At 41.9% G+C, this 20596-nt stretch overlaps 1 protein-coding gene across 1 annotated transcript; it reads right to left on the bottom strand.

Annotated features, from left to right (window-relative positions):
- Positions 1 to 8760: 8760 nt before the first annotated feature.
- sst1.2 (somatostatin 1, tandem duplicate 2) lies at positions 8761 to 9993 on the bottom strand. The gene is made up of 4 exons (XM_079225042.1): positions 9905 to 9993; positions 9627 to 9805; positions 9199 to 9417; positions 8761 to 8851 (listed from the first exon to the last, which is right to left on the bottom strand). The coding sequence occupies exons 2-3, from the start codon at positions 9801 to 9803 to the stop codon at positions 9211 to 9213; spliced, it is 384 nt and encodes a 127-aa protein (XP_079081168.1). The 5' UTR covers positions 9804 to 9805; positions 9905 to 9993; the 3' UTR covers positions 8761 to 8851; positions 9199 to 9210.
- Positions 9994 to 20596: the final 10603 nt, after the last annotated feature.

Here is a 20596-nt window from a genome sequence, read left to right as displayed (position 1 = left end):
TATAGTGGTTTTGTGTCTCTTTGTAGTCGTTTTGTTTCTCTTTGTAGTCGTTTTGTTTCTCTTTGTAGTCATTTTGTGTCTCTTTGTAGTCATTTTGTTTCTCTTTGTAGTCGTTTTGTGTCTCTTTGTAGTCATTTTGTTTCTCTTTGTAGTTGTTTTGTGTCTCTTTGTTGTGGTTTTGTTTCTCTTTGTAGTCGTTTTGTGTCTCTTTGTAGTCGTTTTGTTTCTCTTTGTAGTCGTTTTGTGTCTCTTTGTAGTCATTTTGTTTCTCTTTGTAGTCGTTTTGTGTCTCTTTGTAGTCGTTTTGTTTCTCTTTGTAGTCGTTTTGTGTCTCTTTGTAGTTGTTTTGTGTCTCTTTGTCGTGGTTTTGTTTCTCTTTGTAGTCGTTTTGTGTCTCTTTGTAGTCGTTTTGTCTCTCTTTGTAGCCGTTTTGTCTCTTTATAGTTGTTTTGTGTCTCTTTGTAGTCGTTTTGTGTCTCTTTGTAGTCATTTTGTTTCTCTTTGTAGTCGTTTTGTTTCTCTTTGTAGTTGTTTTGTGTCTCTTTGTAGTGGTTTTGTTTCTCTTTGTAGTCGTTTTGTGTCTTTTTGTAGTCGTTTTGTCTCTCTTTGTAGTTGTTTTGTGCCTCTTTGTGGTTGTTTGGTGTAGTTGTTTTGTGTCTCTTTGTGCTTGTCTTCTGTTCCCGTGGCCTAGACTTCAAATAACATAAAGTTTAAGTAATTTCCTGTTTTTTTAGTGTTAAGTGGGCGGAGTCTGTCGCTGTTTTGACGCCAGCTGTTGGTCGTCATTGACGTCGTCCTGCTGCCTGCGGGTCTGTCGTTGAACAACAATTTACCTGCTCCCACACACACACACACACACACACACACACACACACACACACACACAAACACACACACACACACACACACACACACACACACACTGAATGGTTATTGAGCCTTTTATCTTTGCCCACAGATGTCTCGGCGGCTCCTCATTGTTTCTCCTCTGTTCTCACGTCGTGTTTGTGCGTAGGATCATCTGAACTCACCACATCACCGGACTGCTGCTCAGGCTCAGACAGGAAGTCAAGAACCAATAATAAAAACAAGAGTCTCTGTTTCCTTCCTTTCAGTATCACTTTATCTGACCAGGAACTCTCAGAGAACCTCACAAAGGTTCAGTCCAGACTATAGACCCAGACCTGGACTTAACTGGGATCCTAGTTCTGATAATAACTGTTTTCTTTTGGTCTGTCGAGTTTGGTTCTGGACCAAAGAGTCTGGTTCCCATGAAAGAGTCTGGTTCTCATGGTAGAGTTTGGTTCTCATGATAGAGCTTGGTTCTAGATGGTAGAGTTTGGTTCTGGATGGTATAGTTTGGTTCTCATGGTATAGTTTGGTTCAAGTTGGTAGAGTTTGGTTCTCATGGTAGAGTTTGGTTCTAGATGGTAGAGTTTGGTTCTGGATGGTAGAGTTTGGTTGTTATGTTAGAGTTTGGTTCTGGATGGTAGAGTTTGGTTCTCATGGTAGAGTTTGGTTATGGAGGGCAGAGTTTGGTTCTCATGGTAGAGTTTGGTTCTGGATGGTAGAGTTTGGTTATCATGGTAGAGTTTGGTTCTGGATGGTAGAGTTTGGTTCTCATGGTAGAGTTTGGTTCTAGATGGTAGAGTTTGGTTCTAGATGGTAGAGTTTGGTTCTCATGGTAGAGTTTGGTTCTAGATGGTAGAGTTTGGTTCTAGATGGTAGAGTTTGGTTCTCATGGTAGAGTTTGGTTCAGGATGGTAGAGTTTGGTTCTCATGGTAGAGTTTGGTTCTCATGGTAGAGTTTGGTTATGGAGGGTATAGTTTGGTTCTCATGGTAGAGTTTGGTGCTAGATGGTAGAGTTTGGTTCTAGATGGTTGAGTTTGGTTCTGGATGGTAGAGTTTGGTTCTCATGGTAGAGTTTGGTTCTCATGGTAGAGTTTGGTTATGGAGGGTATAGTTTGGTTCTCATGGTAGAGTTTGGTGCTAGATGGTAGAGTTTGGTTCTAGATGGTAGAGTTTGGTTCTGGATGGTAGAGTTTGGTTCTCATGGTAGAGTTTGGTTCTCATGGTAGAGTTTGGTGCTAGATGGTAGAGTTTGGTTCTTGATGGTAGAGTTTGGTTCTGGATGGTAGAGTTTGGTTCTCATGGTAGAGTTTGGTTCTGGATGGTAGAGTTTGGTTCTCATGGTTGAGTTTGGTTCTAAATGGTAGAGTTTGGTTCTGGATGGTAGAGTTTGGTTCTCATGGTAGAGTTTGGTTCTAGATGGTAGAGTTTGGTTCTGGATGGTAGAGTTTGGTTCTCATGGTAGAGTTTGGTTCTTATGTTAGAGTTTGGTTCTGGATGGTAGAGTTTGGTTCTCATGGTAGAGTTTGGTTCTGGATGGTAGAGTTTGGTTCTCATGGTATAGTTTGGTTCTGGATGGTAGAGTTTGGTTCTCATGGTTGAGTTTGGTTCTGGATGGTAGAGTTTGGTTCTCATGGTAGAGTTTGGTTCTGGATGGTAGAGTTTGGTTCTCATGGTTGAGCTTGGTTCTAAATGGTAGAGTTTGGTTCTGGATGGTAGAGTTTGGTTCTCATGGTAGAGTTTGGTTCTAGATGGTAGAGTTTGGTTCTGGATGGTAGAGTTTGGTTCTCATGGTAGAGTTTGGTTCTTATGTTAGAGTTTGGTTCTGGATGGTAGAGTTTGGTTCTCATGGTAGAGTTTGGTTCTGGATGGTAGAGTTTGGTTCTCATGGTATAGTTTGGTTCTGGATGGTAGAGTTTGGTTCTCATGGTTGAGTTTGGTTCTGGATGGTAGAGTTTGGTTCTCATGGTAGAGTTTGGTTCTGGATGGTAGAGTTTGGTTCTCATGGTTGAGTTTGGTTCTGGATGGTAGAGTCTGGTTCTCATGGTAGAGTTTGGTTCTCATGATAGAGCTTGGTTCTAGATGGTAGAGTTTGGTTCTGGATGGTATAGTTTGGTTCTCATGGTATAGTTTGGTTCAAGTTGGTAGAGTTTGGTTCTAGTTAGAATATATTAGTTCTATAGAGTTTGGTTATCATGGTTGAGTTTGGTTCTGGATGGTAGAGTTTGGTTCTCATGGTAGAGTTTGGTTCTCATGGTAGAGTTTGGTTATGGAGGGTATAGTTTGGTTCTCATGGTAGAGTTTGGTGCTAGATGGTAGAGTTTGGTTCTAGATGGTAGAGTTTGGTTCTGGATGGTAGAGTTTGGTTCTCATGGTAGAGTTTGGTTCTCATGGTAGAGTTTGGTGCTAGATGGTAGAGTTTGGTTCTTGATGGTAGAGTTTGGTTCTGGATGGTAGAGTTTGGTTCTCATGGTAGAGTTTGGTTCTGGATGGTAGAGTTTGGTTCTCATGGTTGAGTTTGGTTCTAAATGGTAGAGTTTGGTTCTGGATGGTAGACTTTGGTTCTCATGGTAGAGTTTGGTTCTTATGTTAGAGTTTGGTTCTGGATGGTAGAGTTTGGTTCTCATGGTAGAGTTTGGTTCTGGATGGTAGAGTTTGGTTCTCATGGTATAGTTTGGTTCTGGATGGTAGAGTTTGGTTCTCATGGTTGAGTTTGGTTCTGGATGGTAGAGTTTGGTTCTCATGGTAGAGTTTGGTTCTGGATGGTAGAGTTTGGTTCTCATGGTTGAGTTTGGTTCTAAATGGTAGAGTTTGGTTCTGGATGGTAGAGTTTGGTTCTCATGGTAGAGTTTGGTTCTAGATGGTAGAGTTTGGTTCTGGATGGTAGAGTTTGGTTCTCATGGTAGAGTTTGGTTCTTATGTTAGAGTTTGGTTCTGGATGGTAGAGTTTGGTTCTCATGGTAGAGTTTGGTTCTGGATGGTAGAGTTTGGTTCTCATGGTATAGTTTGGTTCTGGATGGTAGAGTTTGGTTCTCATGGTTGAGTTTGGTTCTGGATGGTAGAGTTTGGTTCTCATGGTAGAGTTTGGTTCTGGATGGTAGAGTTTGGTTCTCATGGTTGAGTTTGGTTCTGGATGGTAGAGTCTGGTTCTCATGGTAGAGTTTGGTTCTCATGATAGAGCTTGGTTCTAGATGGTAGAGTTTGGTTCTGGATGGTATAGTTTGGTTCTCATGGTATAGTTTGGTTCAAGTTGGTAGAGTTTGGTTCTAGTTAGAATATATTAGTTCTATAGAGTTTGGTTATCATGGTTGAGTTTGGTTCTGGATGGTAGAGTTTGGTTCTCATGGTAGAGTTTGGTTCTCATGGTAGAGTTTGGTTATGGAGGGTATAGTTTGGTTCTCATGGTAGAGTTTGGTGCTAGATGGTAGAGTTTGGTTCTAGATGGTAGAGTTTGGTTCTGGATGGTAGAGTTTGGTTCTCATGGTAGAGTTTGGTTCTCATGGTAGAGTTTGGTGCTAGATGGTAGAGTTTGGTTCTTGATGGTAGAGTTTGGTTCTGGATGGTAGAGTTTGGTTCTCATGGTAGAGTTTGGTTCTGGATGGTAGAGTTTGGTTCTCATGGTTGAGTTTGGTTCTAAATGGTAGAGTTTGGTTCTGGATGGTAGAGTTTGGTTCTCATGGTAGAGTTTGGTTCTAGATGGTAGAGTTTGGTTCTGGATGGTAGAGTTTGGTTCTCATGGTAGAGTTTGGTTCTTATGTTAGAGTTTGGTTCTGGATGGTAGAGTTTGGTTCTCATGGTAGAGTTTGGTTCTGGATGGTAGAGTTTGGTTCTCATGGTATAGTTTGGTTCTGGATGGTAGAGTTTGGTTCTCATGGTTGAGTTTGGTTCTGGATGGTAGAGTTTGGTTCTCATGGTAGAGTTTGGTTCTGGATGGTAGAGTTTGGTTCTCATGGTTGAGTTTGGTTCTAAATGGTAGAGTTTGGTTCTGGATGGTAGAGTTTGGTTCTCATGGTAGAGTTTGGTTCTAGATGGTAGAGTTTGGTTCTGGATGGTAGAGTTTGGTTCTCATGGTAGAGTTTGGTTCTTATGTTAGAGTTTGGTTCTGGATGGTAGAGTTTGGTTCTCATGGTAGAGTTTGGTTCTGGATGGTAGAGTTTGGTTCTCATGGTATAGTTTGGTTCTGGATGGTAGAGTTTGGTTCTCATGGTTGAGTTTGGTTCTGGATGGTAGAGTTTGGTTCTCATGGTAGAGTTTGGTTCTGGATGGTAGAGTTTGGTTCTCATGGTTGAGTTTGGTTCTGGATGGTAGAGTCTGGTTCTCATGGTAGAGTTTGGTTCTCATGATAGAGCTTGGTTCTAGATGGTAGAGTTTGGTTCTGGATGGTATAGTTTGGTTCTCATGGTATAGTTTGGTTCAAGTTGGTAGAGTTTGGTTCTAGTTAGAATATATTAGTTCTATAGAGTTTGGTTATCATGGTTGAGTTTGGTTCTGGATGGTAGAGTTTGGTTCTCATGGTAGAGTTTGGTTCTGGATGGTAGAGTTTGGTTCTCATGGTTGAGTTTGGTTCTGGATGGTAGAGTTTGGTTATGGAGGGTATGGTTTGGTTCTCATGGTAGAGTTTGGTGCTAGATGGTAGAGCTTGGTTCTAGATTGTAGAGTTTGATGCTAGATAGTATACATTGGTTCTAGATAGTAGAGTTTGGGACTAGGTGGTAGAGTTTGGTTCTAGATGGTATAAATTGGTTCTAGATGGTAGAGTTTGGTTCTAGATGGTATAAATTGGTTCTAGATGGTAGAGTTTGGTTCTAGATGGTATAAATTGGTTCTAGATGGTAGAGTTTGGTTCTAGATGGCATACATTGGGTCTAGATGGTATAGCTTGGTTCTTGTTGGTAGAGTTTGGTGCTAGTAATAGTTAATTTCTAGTAATTATAATATTGTTCTTGTTTGGTTCTAGACAACATTTTCCAACCTGAACTCGAAACAGACAGAAACTGAGGTTCTGAAAACGAGAACGTTCTAGGTGACCGAGTTCTGTTGGGTTCTAAGCACTAAAGTGTATCTCTGGACAGTAGAACGTTGTTTAGTTCGGAAATCTGCCCGGAGACAGTCGATCGTGTGATATCAACCAATCAATATTCATCAGAGTCATAATTCCGTGAACTTAAAAGAAAACTAAATGTAATTTACGGACCGTGTACCCCGGAGAACCAAGTATGTAAATGTGAACTCCTGATGAGGTCATAATGTTCAGTAATATGAGGAATCTGTGGGAGTCTCATGAAGAAGCTTCAGTCCTGCTGTGAGCAGCCATCACAGAGAACACGCTTTCATAATTAATATGCATGCACAAACCACTCTTTATTCTTTCATACAATCCTGCAGAAACAACTCTTTATTCTTTCATATTCCTGCAGAAAGAACTCTTTATTCTTTCATATTCCTGCAGAAATAACTCTTTATTCTTTAATATTCCTCTAGAAACAACTCTTTATTCTTTCATATAATCCTGCAGAAACAACTCTTTATTCTTTAATATTCCTGCCAGAACAGCCAGAACAAGTTTCTGGCTGTCCTACAGCTGTGTGAAGTTATCACTAGTCTGCTTCCTGTGTGATGACATCACTAGTCTGCTTCCTGTGTGATGACATCACTAGTCTGCTTCCTGTGTGATGACATCACTAGTCTGCTTCCTGTGCGATGACATCACTAGTCTGCTTCCTGTGTGATGACATCACTAGTCTGCTTCCTGTGCGATGTCATCACTAGTCTGCTTCCTGTGTGATGACATCACTAGTCTGCTTCCTGTGTGATGACATCACTAGTCTGCTTCCTGTGTGATGACATCACTAGTCTGCTTCCTGTGTGATGACATCACTAGTCTGCTTCCTGTGTGATGACATCACTAGTCTGCTTCCTGTGTGATGACATCACTAGTCTGCTTCCTGTGCGATGTCATCACTAGTCTGCTTCCTGTGCGATGACATCACCAGTCTGCTTCCTGGTGGCTAATGTCAGACGACCGTCTCCGTGGAAACTGCGTCACACCTGTCCGACGCAGTTACCACAGAGACGGTCAGCTGAAGGCCGATTGGTTCAACCCGCCGGTCCGAGTTAGAGACGCCGCTCTGCTTTTATCATTATTTATTAAAATGACGTTTCCAATGTTTCTGTTTGAAGAAAAGAACGAAAGATGATCCTCAGAAGACAGACTTGTTATTATTATTATTATTGTTACTATTATTATTATTAGTATTATCATTAGTGTTATTAACATTGTTATTATTGTTATTATCATTATTATTATTATTGTTATTATCATCTTTATAAAATGAAAACTTCTACAGGACTTAATTATTATTAACGTTTTTAATTTGTAATGTCTCCTCTTCTATGTTTCCTAGACCACCTCCTCCTTTCCTTTCCTTGTCTCTTGTCCCATTGTCTCCTTGCCTCCTCTCATTGCCTCCTCTCTCCTCTCTCCTTACATCCTTACCTTCCTCACACCACTGATGGAGTCTCTTCCTGTCACTCTAAACATTTCTCCCAGAATCCTGCTGGGCGTCAGCGGGGGTCACATGGTGTGTGCTGACGGCTAATCATGTGTGTGTGTGTGTGTGTGTGTGTGCGTGTGTGTGTGTGTGTCTCTGCTCATTGAGTAGTCCAGACTGACGGACACATTCACCTCCACCCGTGCGTTTGATTGGCCGGCGGGGGTGCGGTGACTCACACACACACACACACACACACACACGCACACACACGCACACACACACACACACACACACACACACACACACACACACACACACACACACACACGCACACACACGCACACACACACACACACACACACACACACACACACACACACACACACACACACACACACCTTGACCTTTGAACCCATTAAAGGAACGTTTCACGCATACGGACATCTTCATTATCTCAGGAGGAGACCAAGAGATGAAGATGATGAAGAAGATGATGAACACAACACCGTGTGTGTGTGTGTGTGTGTGTGTGTGTGTGTGTGTGTGTGTGTGCGTGTGTGTGTGTGTGTGTCTGCAGCACTGTGAAAACACAGTGACTGAAGCAAGCAGCTGACAGACTGAGATAACACACACACACACACACACACACACACACACACACACACACACACACACATATCTGTCCAACCAGATTCATCCGTCTTCACTTATTTCCCATTAATTCCAGTTGGAGCTAAGTTATATATATATGTATATTTTGTATATTCTTATTTCATTCAAAACAAATTATTAATGTATATCTTTTGACATAAAACAAATTATTATATTAATATAATATAGTGGTGATGTGATACTTAGGTGTTCCCATTATTCTGACCCTCCTTTATGGCGTCTGCATTAACAGACCTGTCAATCAACACGGGACTGAGAGCAGCAACCAATCCCGTGGCTTGAGATGTTTGCAGTGGGCGGAGCTAGCGTTCAGTTTACATTAGAGAAGAAGATTAACGACACGTCTCAGTAATGTGCTCACACACACACACACACACACACACACACACACACACACACACACACACACACACACACTGTGTATTGTGTTGAGTCAACATTTGCTCTCTCTCTGATCTCCATTAGAGGTTAATTACACTCAACCTCTCTGTTCAAACACTGAAACCTGCTGCTGCTCCCAGTGCTCCCAGTGCTTCCAGTGCTCCCAGTGCTTCCAGTGCTCCCAGTGCTCCCAGTGCTTCCAGTCCAGCATGTGAGCGTGGTCCGGTTGTTGTAGATGTTTGACTTCTCTTCATGATGTCACTTCTATAATCTGTTGTTTTATATTTAAACTCTGGACAGACGGGAGGCGGAGCCACAAACTTCAATGATTTATCTTTTTTTATTGATAATTACATTAATTATTCATGAACACTGCAGCCAGACAGCTGCTGATTGGTCCGTCCAGTCGCTCAGGTGAAGGTCAGGTCATCTGGGATTGGTCGCCATGCGGCAGCTGCCATGGAAACAAGACAGGTGAGACACGGAATGCAAGTCACCTGGGCGTGGCTTAAAGAGGTAGTCAGGTATCTGGGCGTGGCTTAAAGAGGTAGGCAGGTATATGGGCGGGGCTTAAAATGGAGGTCAGGTATCTGGGCGGAGCTTAAAGAGGTGGTTCTGTACCTGGGCGGAACCTAAAAAGGATGTCAGGTATCTGGGTATCTTAAAGTGGAGGTCAGGTATCTGGGTAGCTTAAAGTGGAGGTCAGGTATCTGGGTAGCTTAAAAAGGTAGTCAGGTATCTGGGCAAAGCCTAAAAATAAGGTCAGGTATCTGGGCGGGGTTTAAAGAGGTGGTCAGGTACCTGGGCGGGACTTTAACAGGAAGTGAAGCCCTTCCAGTAGAAGTTCTTGCAGCCGGCCTTGCGCTCGCGGAGGGGTATGTTGTTGGGCGGGTCGACGGACCGCTCCAGGTTCAACCTCCCGCCTGTTGCCATGGAAACGACCTCAGCCTCCCGCTGGGCGTCGGCCTCCGGCAAAGACATCTGAGCCAGCAGGTCCTCCACCGCGCGCTTACTCCAGTCCTGGAATAAGATCGGATCAGTCTGGATGCTTTTGGTTGCTACATGATGCCATTCAGCTGAAAAATTAGCTTTTAGTCTTTGAACTAGAATTAATACACGAGTATCTATATGTATATATGTATACATATGTGTATATATATATATATATATATATATATATATATATATATATATATATATATATATATATTGGCTGTCGGCTCTCTCACCTGTGACAGGAGTCCGGCGCCGCGAGCTCGTTGCAGCAGCCTGTGGGGACGCAGCTCCAGGTCCAGGTCCTGGTTCTGATACTGGTCCTGCTCTCTGTCGGGCTGGGAGGAAACGCCTGGGCCGCAGAGAACCAACGCCATGAGGACCAAGATGGAGGGACAACGAACGCACTGCATACCTGCCGAAATACCGCGAGGAGAAGAAGAAGGTTTACAGGAGGAGCGCCGGGAAGGAAAAGACCAACGAAAAAGAAGGAAGAAGAAAGAAGAGTTCCCACTGTCTGCTGGTCTGGTGTCTGCTGCTGGTGCTGCTGGTTCTGGTCTGGTCCTGGTCCTCTGGATGCTGCTCTTTTTGAAGCCAGCAGGCTCCTCCTCCTGCAGGTCTGCTGGTGATTGGCAGCTGGCGGGCTGCGAGGAGACGGAGGCACGCCGACATCCAAGTCAAACAAACGTCCATTAGTCCTCATCGACGCGAAACAATAAAACAATAAAAGAAGCAAACTATCAGCGGCGGCAGGGAGAGGAATTAACGGAGCGCTCAGAGGATTAGCAGACTTCATTAGCGCTCGCTGATATCTCCATTAAACAAAGAGGCAGAGGCGCCCACGCAGCTCAGCAAACACTCACAGGAAGTCCTGAGCACGACTCAGAGGTCAGAGGTCATCGAGCAGCGCACCGTCGCTCTGAGGTCAGTCCTTATTGTGATCAACCACAGGGACATTACTGATGTCTATTAACAGGGAACTGAAGGTGAGACTCAAACGTCTCACTCTTCAAGAGATAAATGTCTCACTTCTGAGGAGACAAACGTCTCACTCTTCAAGAGACAAACAACTCACTCATGAGGAGACAAACGTCTCACTTCTGAGGAGACAAACGTCTCACTCATGAAGAGACAAACATCTCACTCATGAGGAGACAAACATCAAACTCTTCTAGAGACAAACATCTCACTCATGAAGAGACAAACATCTCACTCTTCAAGAGACAAACATCTCACTCATGAAGAGACAAACATCTCACTCTTCAAGAGACAAACATCTCACTCATGAAGAGACAAACATCTCACTCTTCAAGAGACAAACATCTCACTCATGAGGAGACAAACATCTCACTCTTCAAGAGACAAACATCTCACTCATGAAGAGACAAACATCTCACTCATGAAGAGACAAACATCTCACTCTTCAAGAGACAAACATCTCACTCATGAGGAGACAAACATCTCACTCTTCAAGAGACACACATCTCACTCATGGGGAGACAAACATCTCACTCTTCAAGAGACAAACATCTCACTCTTCAAGAGACAAACATCTCACTCTTCAAGAGACAAACATCTCACTCTTCAAGAGACAAACATCTCACTCATGAAGAGACAAACATCTCACTCATGGGGAGACACACATCTCACTCTTCAAGAGACAAACATCTCACTCATGAAGAGACAAACATCTCACTCTTCAAGAGACAAACATCTCACACATGAAGAGACAAACATCTCACTCTTCAAGAGACAAACATCTCACTCTTCAAGAGACAAACATCTCACTCTTCAAGCGACAAACAGCTCACTCATGAAGAGACAAACAGCTCACTCATGAAGAGACAAACATCTCACTCTTCAAGAGACACACATCTCACTCATGGGGAGACAAACATCTCACTCATGGGGAGACAAACATCTCACTCTTCAAGAGACAAACATCTCACTCTTCAAGAGACAAACATCTCACTCATGAAGAGACAAACATCTCACTCATGGGGAGACAAACATCTCACTCTTCAAGAGACACACATCTCACTCTTCAAGAGACAAACATCTCACTCATGAAGAGACAAACATCTCACTCATGGGGAGACAAACATCTCACTCTTCAAGAGACAAACATCTCACTCATGAAGAGACAAACATCTCACTCATGGGGAGACAAACATCTCACTCTTCAAGAGACAAACATCTCACTCTTCAAGAGACAAACATCTCACTCATGAAGAGACAAACATCTCACTCTTCAAGAGACACACATCTCACTCTTCAAGAGACAAACATCTCACTCATGGAGAGACAAACATCTCACTCATGGGGAGACAAACATCTCACTCTTCAAGAGACAAACATCTCACTCTTCAAGAGACAAACATCTCACTCATGAAGAGACAAACATCTCACTCTTCAAGAGACAAACATCTCACTCATGAAGAGACAAACATCTCACTCTTCAAGAGACAAACATCTCACTCATGGGGAGACAAACATCTCACTCATGGGGAGACAAACATCTCACTCTTCAAGAGACAAACATCGCACTCATGAGGAGACAAACATCTCACTCATGAAGAGACAAACATCTCACTCTTCAAGAGACAAACATCTCACTCTTCAAGAGACAAACAGCTCACTCATGAAGAGACAAACATCTCACTCTTCAAGAGACAAACATCTCACTCATGAGGAGACAAACATCTCACTCTTCAAGAGACAAACATCTCACTCAGGGGAGACAAACATCTCACTCTTCAAGAGACAAACATTGCACTCATGAGGAGACAAACATCTCACTCTTCAAGAGACAAACATCGCACTCATGAGGAGACAAACATCTCACTCTTCAAGAGACAAACATCTCACTCTTCAAGAGACAAACATCTCACTCTTCAAGAGACAAACATCTCACTCTTCAAGAGACAAACAGCTCACTCATGAAGAGACAAACATCTCACTCATGAAGAGACAAACATCTCACTCATGAAGAGACAAACATCTCACTCTTCAAGAGACAAACATCTCACTCTTCAAGAGACAAACAGCTCACTCATGAAGAGACAAACATCTCACTCTTCAAGAGACAAACATCTCACTCATGAGGAGACAAACATCTCACTCTTCAAGAGACAAACATCTCACTCAGGGGAGACAAACATCTCACTCTTCAAGAGACAAACATCTCACTCTTCAAGAGACAAACATTGCACTCATGAGGAGACAAACATCTCACTCTTCAAGAGACAAACATCTCACTCTTCAAGAGACAAACATTGCACTCATGAGGAGACAAACATCTCACTCTTCAAGAGACAAACATCTCACTCATGAAGAGACAAACATCTCACTCTTCAAGAGACAAACATCTCACTCTTCAAGAGACAAACATCTCACTCTTCAAGAGACAAACAGCTCACTCATGAAGAGACAAACATCTCACTCTTCAAGAGACAAACATTGCACTCATGAGGAGACAAACATCTCACTCTTCAAGAGACAAACATCGCACTCATGAGGAGACAAACATCTCACTCTTCAAGAGACAAACATCTCACTCTTCAAGAGACAAACATCTCACTCTTCAAGAGACAAACATCTCACTCATGAAGAGACAAACATCTTACTCATGGGGAGACAAACATCTCACTCATGAAGAGACAAACATCTCACTCTTCAAGAGACAAACATCTCACTCTTCAAGAGACAAACATCTCACTCATGAGGAGACAAACATCTCACTCTTCAAGAGACAAACATCTCACTCAGGGGAGACAAACATCTCACTCTTCAAGAGACAAACATCTCACTCTTCAAGAGACAAACATTGCACTCATGAGGAGACAAACATCTCACTCTTCAAGAGACAAACATCGCACTCATGAGGAGACAAACATCTCACTCTTCAAGAGACAAACATCTCACTCTTCAAGAGACAAACATCTCACTCTTCAAGAGACAAACATCTCACTCTTCAAGAGACAAACATCTCACTCTTCAAGAGACAAACATCTCACTCTTCAAGAGACAAACAGCTCACTCATGAAGAGACAAAAATCTCACTCATGAAGAGACAAACATCTCACTCATGAAGAGACAAACATCTCACTCTTCAAGAGACAAACAGCTCACTCATGAAGAGACAAACATCTCACTCTTCAAGAGACAAACATCTCACTCATGAGGAGACAAACATCTCACTCTTCAAGAGACAAACATCTCACTCAGGGGAGACAAACATCTCACTCTTCAAGAGACAAACATCTCACTCTTCAAGAGACAAACATTGCACTCATGAGGAGACAAACATCTCACTCTTCAAGAGACAAACATCTCACTCTTCAAGAGACAAACATTGCACTCATGAGGAGACAAACATCTCACTCTTCAAGAGACAAACATCTCACTCATGAAGAGACAAACATCTCACTCTTCAAGAGACAAACATCTCACTCTTCAAGAGACAAACATCTCACTCTTCAAGAGACAAACAGCTCACTCATGAAGAGACAAACATCTCACTCTTCAAGAGACAAACATCTCACTCATGAGGAGACAAACATCTCACTCTTCAAGAGACAAACATCTCACTCAGGGGAGACAAACATCTCACTCTTCAAGAGACAAACATCTCACTCTTCAAGAGACAAACATTGCACTCATGAGGAGACAAACATCTCACTCTTCAAGAGACAAACATCGCACTCATGAGGAGACAAACATCTCACTCTTCAAGAGACAAACATCTCACTCTTCAAGAGACAAACATCTCACTCTTCAAGAGACAAACATCTCACTCATGAGGAGACAAACATCTCACTCTTCAAGAGACAAACATCTCACTCAGGGGAGACAAACATCTCACTCTTCAAGAGACAAACATTGCACTCATGAGGAGACAAACATCTCACTCTTCAAGAGACAAACATTGCACTCATGAGGAGACAAACATCTCACTCTTCAAGAGACAAACATCTCACTCTTCAAGAGACAAACATTGCACTCATGAGGAGACAAACATCTCACTCTTCAAGAGACAAACATCTCACTCATGAAGAGACAAACATCTCACTCTTCAAGAGACAAACATCTCACTCTTCAAGAGACAAACATCTCACTCTTCAAGAGACAAACAGCTCACTCATGAAGAGACAAACATCTCACTCTTCAAGAGACAAACATCTCACTCATGAGGAGACAAACATCTCACTCTTCAAGAGACAAACATCTCACTCAGGGGAGACAAACATCTCACTCTTCAAGAGACAAACATCTCACTCTTCAAGAGACAAACATTGCACTCATGAGGAGACAAACATCTCACTCTTCAAGAGACAAACATCGCACTCATGAGGAGACAAACATCTCACTCTTCAAGAGACAAACATCTCACTCTTCAAGAGACAAACATCTCACTCTTCAAGAGACAAACATCTCACTCATGAGGAGACAAACATCTCACTCTTCAAGAGACAAACATCTCACTCAGGGGAGACAAACATCTCACTCTTCAAGAGACAAACATTGCACTCATGAGGAGACAAACATCTCACTCTTCAAGAGACAAACATCGCACTCATGAGGAGATAAACATCTCACTCTTCAAGAGACAAACATCTCACTCAGGGGAGACAAACATCTCACTCATGAGGAGACAAACATCTCACTCTTCAAGAGACAAACATCTCACTCTTCAAGAGACAAACATCTCACTCTTCAAGAGACAAACATCTCACTCTTCAAGAGACAAACATCTCACTCATGAAGAGACAAACATCTCACTCTTCAAGAGACAAACATCTCACTCTTCAAGAGACAAACATCTCACTCATGAGGAGACAAACATCTCACTCTTCAAGAGACAAACATCTCACTCAGGGGAGACAAACATCTCACTCTTCAAGAGACAAACATCTCACTCTTCAAGAGACAAACATTGCACTCATGAGGAGACAAACATCTCACTCTTCAAGAGACAAACATCTCACTCTTCAAGAGACAAACATTGCACTCATGAGGAGACAAACATCTCACTCTTCAAGAGACAAACATCTCACTCATGAAGAGACAAACATCTCACTCTTCAAGAGACAAACATCTCACTCTTCAAGAGACAAACATCTCACTCTTCAAGAGACAAACATCTCACTCATGAAGAGACAAACATCTCACTCTTCAAGAGACAAACATCTCACTCATGAGGAGACAAACATCTCACTCTTCAAGAGACAAACATCTCACTCAGGGGAGACAAACATCTCACTCTTCAAGAGACAAACATCTCACTCTTCAAGAGACAAACATTGCACTCATGAGGAGACAAACATCTCACTCTTCAAGAGACAAACATTGCACTCATGAGGAGACAAACATCTCACTCTTCAAGAGACAAACATCTCACTCTTCAAGAGACAAACATCTCACTCTTCAAGAGACAAACATCTCACTCATGAGGAGACAAACATCTCACTCTTCAAGAGACAAACATCTCACTCAGGGGAGACAAACATCTCACTCTTCAAGAGACAAACATTGCACTCATGAGGAGACAAACATCTCACTCTTCAAGAGACAAACATCGCACTCATGAGGAGATAAACATCTCACTCTTCAAGAGACAAACATCTCACTCAGGGGAGACAAACATCTCACTCATGAGGAGACAAACATCTCACTCTTCAAGAGACAAACATCTCACTCTTCAAGAGACAAACATCTCACTCTTCAAGAGACAAACATCTCACTCTTCAAGAGACAAACATCTCACTCATGAAGAGACAAACATCTCACTCTTCAAGAGACAAACATCTCACTCTTCAAGAGACAAACAGCTCACTCATGAAGAGACAAACATCTCACTCTTCAAGAGACAAACATCTCACTCTTCAAGAGACAAACAGCTCACTCATGAAGAGACAAACATCTCACTCTTCAAGAGACAAACATCGCACTCATGAGGAGACAAACATCTCACTCTTCAAGAGACAAACATCTCACTCTTCAAGAGACAAACATCTCACTCTTCAAGAGACAAACATCTCACTCATGAAGAGACAAACATCTTACTCATGGGGAGACAAACATCTCACTCATGAAGAGACAAACATCTCACTCTTCAAGAGACAAACATCTCACTCTTCAAGAGACAAACATCTCACTCATGAGGAGACAAACATCTCACTCTTCAAGAGACAAACATCTCACTCTTCAAGAGACAAACATTGCACTCATGAGGAGACAAACATCTCACTCTTCAAGAGACAAACATCGCACTCATGAGGAGACAAACATCTCACTCTTCAAGAGACAAACATCTCACTCTTTAAGAGACAAACATCTCACTCTTCAAGAGACAAACATCTCACTCATGAAGAGACAAACATCTTACTCATGGGGAGACAAACATCTCACTCATGAAGAGACAAACATCTCACTCTTCAAGAGACAAACATCTCACTCTTCAAGAGACAAACATCTCACTCATGAGGAGACAAACATCTCACTCTTCAAGAGACAAACATCTCACTCATGAGGAGACAAACATCTCACTCATGAGGAGACAAACATCTCACTCTTCAAGAGACAAACATCGCACTCATGAGGAGACAAACATCTCACTCTTCAAGAGACAAACATCTCACTCTTCAAGAGACAAACATCTCACTTTTCAAGAGACAAACATCTCACTCATGAAGAGACAAACATCTCACTCTTCAAGAGACAAACATCTCACTCTTCAAGAGACAAACATCTCACTCTTCAAGAGACAAACAGCTCACTCATGAAGAGACAAACATCTCACTCATGAAGAGACAAACATCTCACTCATGAAGAGACAAACATCTCACTCATGAAGAGACAAACGTCTCACTCATGAAGAGACAAACATCTCACTCTTCAAGAGACAAACATCTCACTCTTCAAGAGACAAACATCTCACTCTTCAAGAGACAAACATCTCACTCATGAAGAGACAAACATCTCACTCATGAAGAGACAAACATCTCACTCATGAAGAGACAAACGTCTCACTTTTCACATGTCACATGACATCTATTGTCCTTCTGGTGTTTTGTGTACAGATTTAAAATCCCTCTAAAAAAGAGAAGGATAAGTCTGTTGTGACTGTTGCATTGTGGGACATTAACGCCACTCGGTCCTGTGCTGCATGTTGTTGTTTCATTATTGTTTTATTGAGTGGAATCGGTCCACGTCCTCTTGCTTTCACACGCACTAGAAGGTCTTTTCATATCTTACATATATTTACATATCTATCTACAGCCTCTTTCGGAGTCTTCCTGAGCTTTCAACCACTTTTCTTCCTCTGAGAACAAAAGCCGTCGTCCGCTCCTCAAAGAAATTATCTTTCCTCTTCACCCTCGTCTGCATCACTTACTCAGAACGCTAATAAACACATTAGCAGCTGGTTGCTGAGGAGCCGCTGGTATGAACACACACACACACACACACACACACACACACACACACACACACACACACGCACACACACTAAACACACACACACACACTAAACACACACACACACACACTGAACACATCACGGGGGGATGTGTGTGTCAACACTCTCCCATCGTGCCCCTGAGTGTGTGTGTGTGTGTTTGTGTATGTGTGTGTGTGTGTGTTTAGTGTGTGTGTGTGTTTTCCACTCTGAGTCACTGAGTCCAACTTGGAAATTATTTCTCTTTAAACTCAAACAAAACGTTTCCAGGAAAACGTTATTTAAATGATTCTCTTTTAGATATTACTACACATTAATAAACTATTTAAATCATGTTTATCTTTAAATATTACTACACATTATTTTACTCCAGCTGACATTAATCTGACTAAACTCACTCTCATGCATTGAGAAGGAGATATTATTATTTATGAATAAAAGGCAACAAAATATGATTATAATTATTGAGACATATTTCATCTTTTTCTTGCTGCCGTTCAACATGAAACATGAAAGGTTACTTCCTGGTTCACGGCTTACTTCCTGTTTAAAAGGTTACTTCCTCGTTCACGGCTTACTTCCTGTTTAAAAGGTTACTTCCTGGTTCACGGCTTACTGCCTGGATAACAGGTTACTTCCTGGTTCACGGCTTACTTCCTGGATGACAGGTTACTTCCTGGTTCACGCTTTACTTCCTGGTTAACGAATTACTTCCATTTTCACAGTTTACTGGACGACATCAGGCTCGTTCGTTAGAGCTGCGCCTCGCCTGGAATCCAGACGAGAGCAGCGGCCGCAGCAGGAGGCGTTGACAATAACCTGAGATCAAGTCGGACAGTTGTCAGCTGCCTTCAAAGTAAACACAGGAAGTCACAGAAAAAATGACTTCCTGTTAGTTCCGATCTTTTGTCTACTTGTAGTTTACAGATCACGTTTGGATTCATTATATGTGTTGATAAATATATATTTATGTAGAAATGTGTGTGTAGCTGCATCCTTTGGTATTTTGATGTCTGCCTGTGAAATACATTGCGAGTAGTTTAGATATGTGTTATATAAATACGATTTTGTATTATCAACCACACAAGAAATGTTTTTAGATTAAACATGAGACTAATAGTTAATAATCCAGCGTTAAGTATTAAACTACACATAAAATAAGGATTTTCTACAACACGTGGTGTTTGCTGTCAGATCTAAGAGCCAATCAGCTCTCTGATGTGGCGAGAGCCAGGCGTTTCCCATCATGCACTGGGCCAAGCAGTCCGTGGAGAGCTAGTGCGGCGGCTGACTCTGAAATCGACGGCCGCCTTGATCTCGTGAGAGTATCGTTGATCACGTGTGCATGACGTCAGAGCAAGTCGGACACAAATCTAACCAGCATGCATTGCGCGCCGATCGATTCTGTGCAGAACTGAGTCATCTGGAACGAGCCTATCGACATTTATTTCATGGGAAAACTACAGATGACATCACATTGGTTCTCGTAGCTTCATGAGCGCCTGGAGGGATTAACACATTAAAACAAATAGACCATGAGATTGGATCATTAAGAGACACCAGGTGCCTAAAAATATAAAAACAAAGAGCATTAAGATTAATGAAGAAAGAATCCTAAACACGTTTCAATCAATATTTATCTGCGTATCATTTCATTGATCTACATTTGTTCAACAGTTCAAAAAGGTTTCAGCTGCTGTTTCAAATGGTCACACAATAATATTCATATGTAATAATGTCATACAATATACTGTATAGTAAATGAATTATATTAACTATTATAGCAATGATATAGTAAAAGTATATTGATATAGATTACAGGAACCTGTGTGAATATTGTCAATAGTGTCAATATTCTGATTGTGTAGATCAGGAGAACCCGTCTGTTGACACTTCATTTCATGAGATTTGAAAACAGGAAACAGGAAGTGACTTCTGTAAAACATGTTTTATTAAAACTCAACAAGCATATTCACAAAACAGAATGTTATCATATCGGTGATATTTAACGACAGGAGACGAGTATGTACAGCGAGAGATCCTCTAAAGGTGACGACAACTTAATGTTTCATGTTTACTATCAGCGTTTAAAAAAGAATAAAAAGAAAAGTTTTTCCGGAACAACTTTTTGGTAGAAGCCGACTGCGACTCCCAGAATGCTTTGCCGTTTGAATCGTCCAATCAGAGAGCTGCTGTGTCTGTTGCCGAGCAGAATATAAAAAGGTATTAAACTTGTATCTCTGTTGGAAGACCTCCGCTTCTTCTTCTTCTTCTTCTTCTTCTTCTTCTTCTTCTTCTGTGTTTTAGCTCCGCCCCCTCTGGCAGAAGGAGGTACTGCAGCTCCAGCCATCGTAGTAGTATTAGTGGTATTAGTGGTGCTAATTAGTATTTGTAGTAGAAGGGCTGTTAGTTAGCAGAAGTAGACCTGTTCTCAGTAGTATGAGTATCAGTAGCTTTAGCAGTGGTAGTATTTACAGTAGTAGTACCAGTAGTAGTATCTGCAGTACCAGTAGTAGTATATGCAGTACCAGTAGTAGTGTCTGTAGTACCAGTAGTAGTGTCTGTAGTACCAGTAGTAGTGTCTGTAGTACCAGTAGTAGTATATGTAGTATCAGCAGTAGTGTCTGTAGTACCAGTAGTAGTATATGTAGTATCAGCAGTAGTGTCTGCAGTACCAGTAGTAGTATATGCAGTACCAGTAGTAGTGTCTGTAGTACCAGTAGTAGTATATGTAGTACCAGTAGTAGT

Source organism: Taurulus bubalis (assembly GCF_910589615.1).
Source record: "Taurulus bubalis genome assembly, chromosome: 10".
NCBI lineage: Eukaryota > Metazoa > Chordata > Actinopteri > Perciformes > Cottidae > Taurulus > Taurulus bubalis.
This window is presented reverse-complemented; position numbering and strand designations above follow the sequence as displayed.

Excerpts from the sequence above, each read along its gene's own strand:
- sst1.2 (XM_079225042.1), bottom strand. The coding sequence starts at position 9,803 with ATGCAGTGCGTTCGTTGTCCCTCCATCTTGGTCCTCATGGCGTTGGTT. Across the intron at positions 9,418-9,626 it reads GCGCCGGACTCCTGTCACAG|GACTGGAGTAAGCGCGCGGT; the intron begins GTGAGAGAGCCG and ends ATCTTATTCCAG.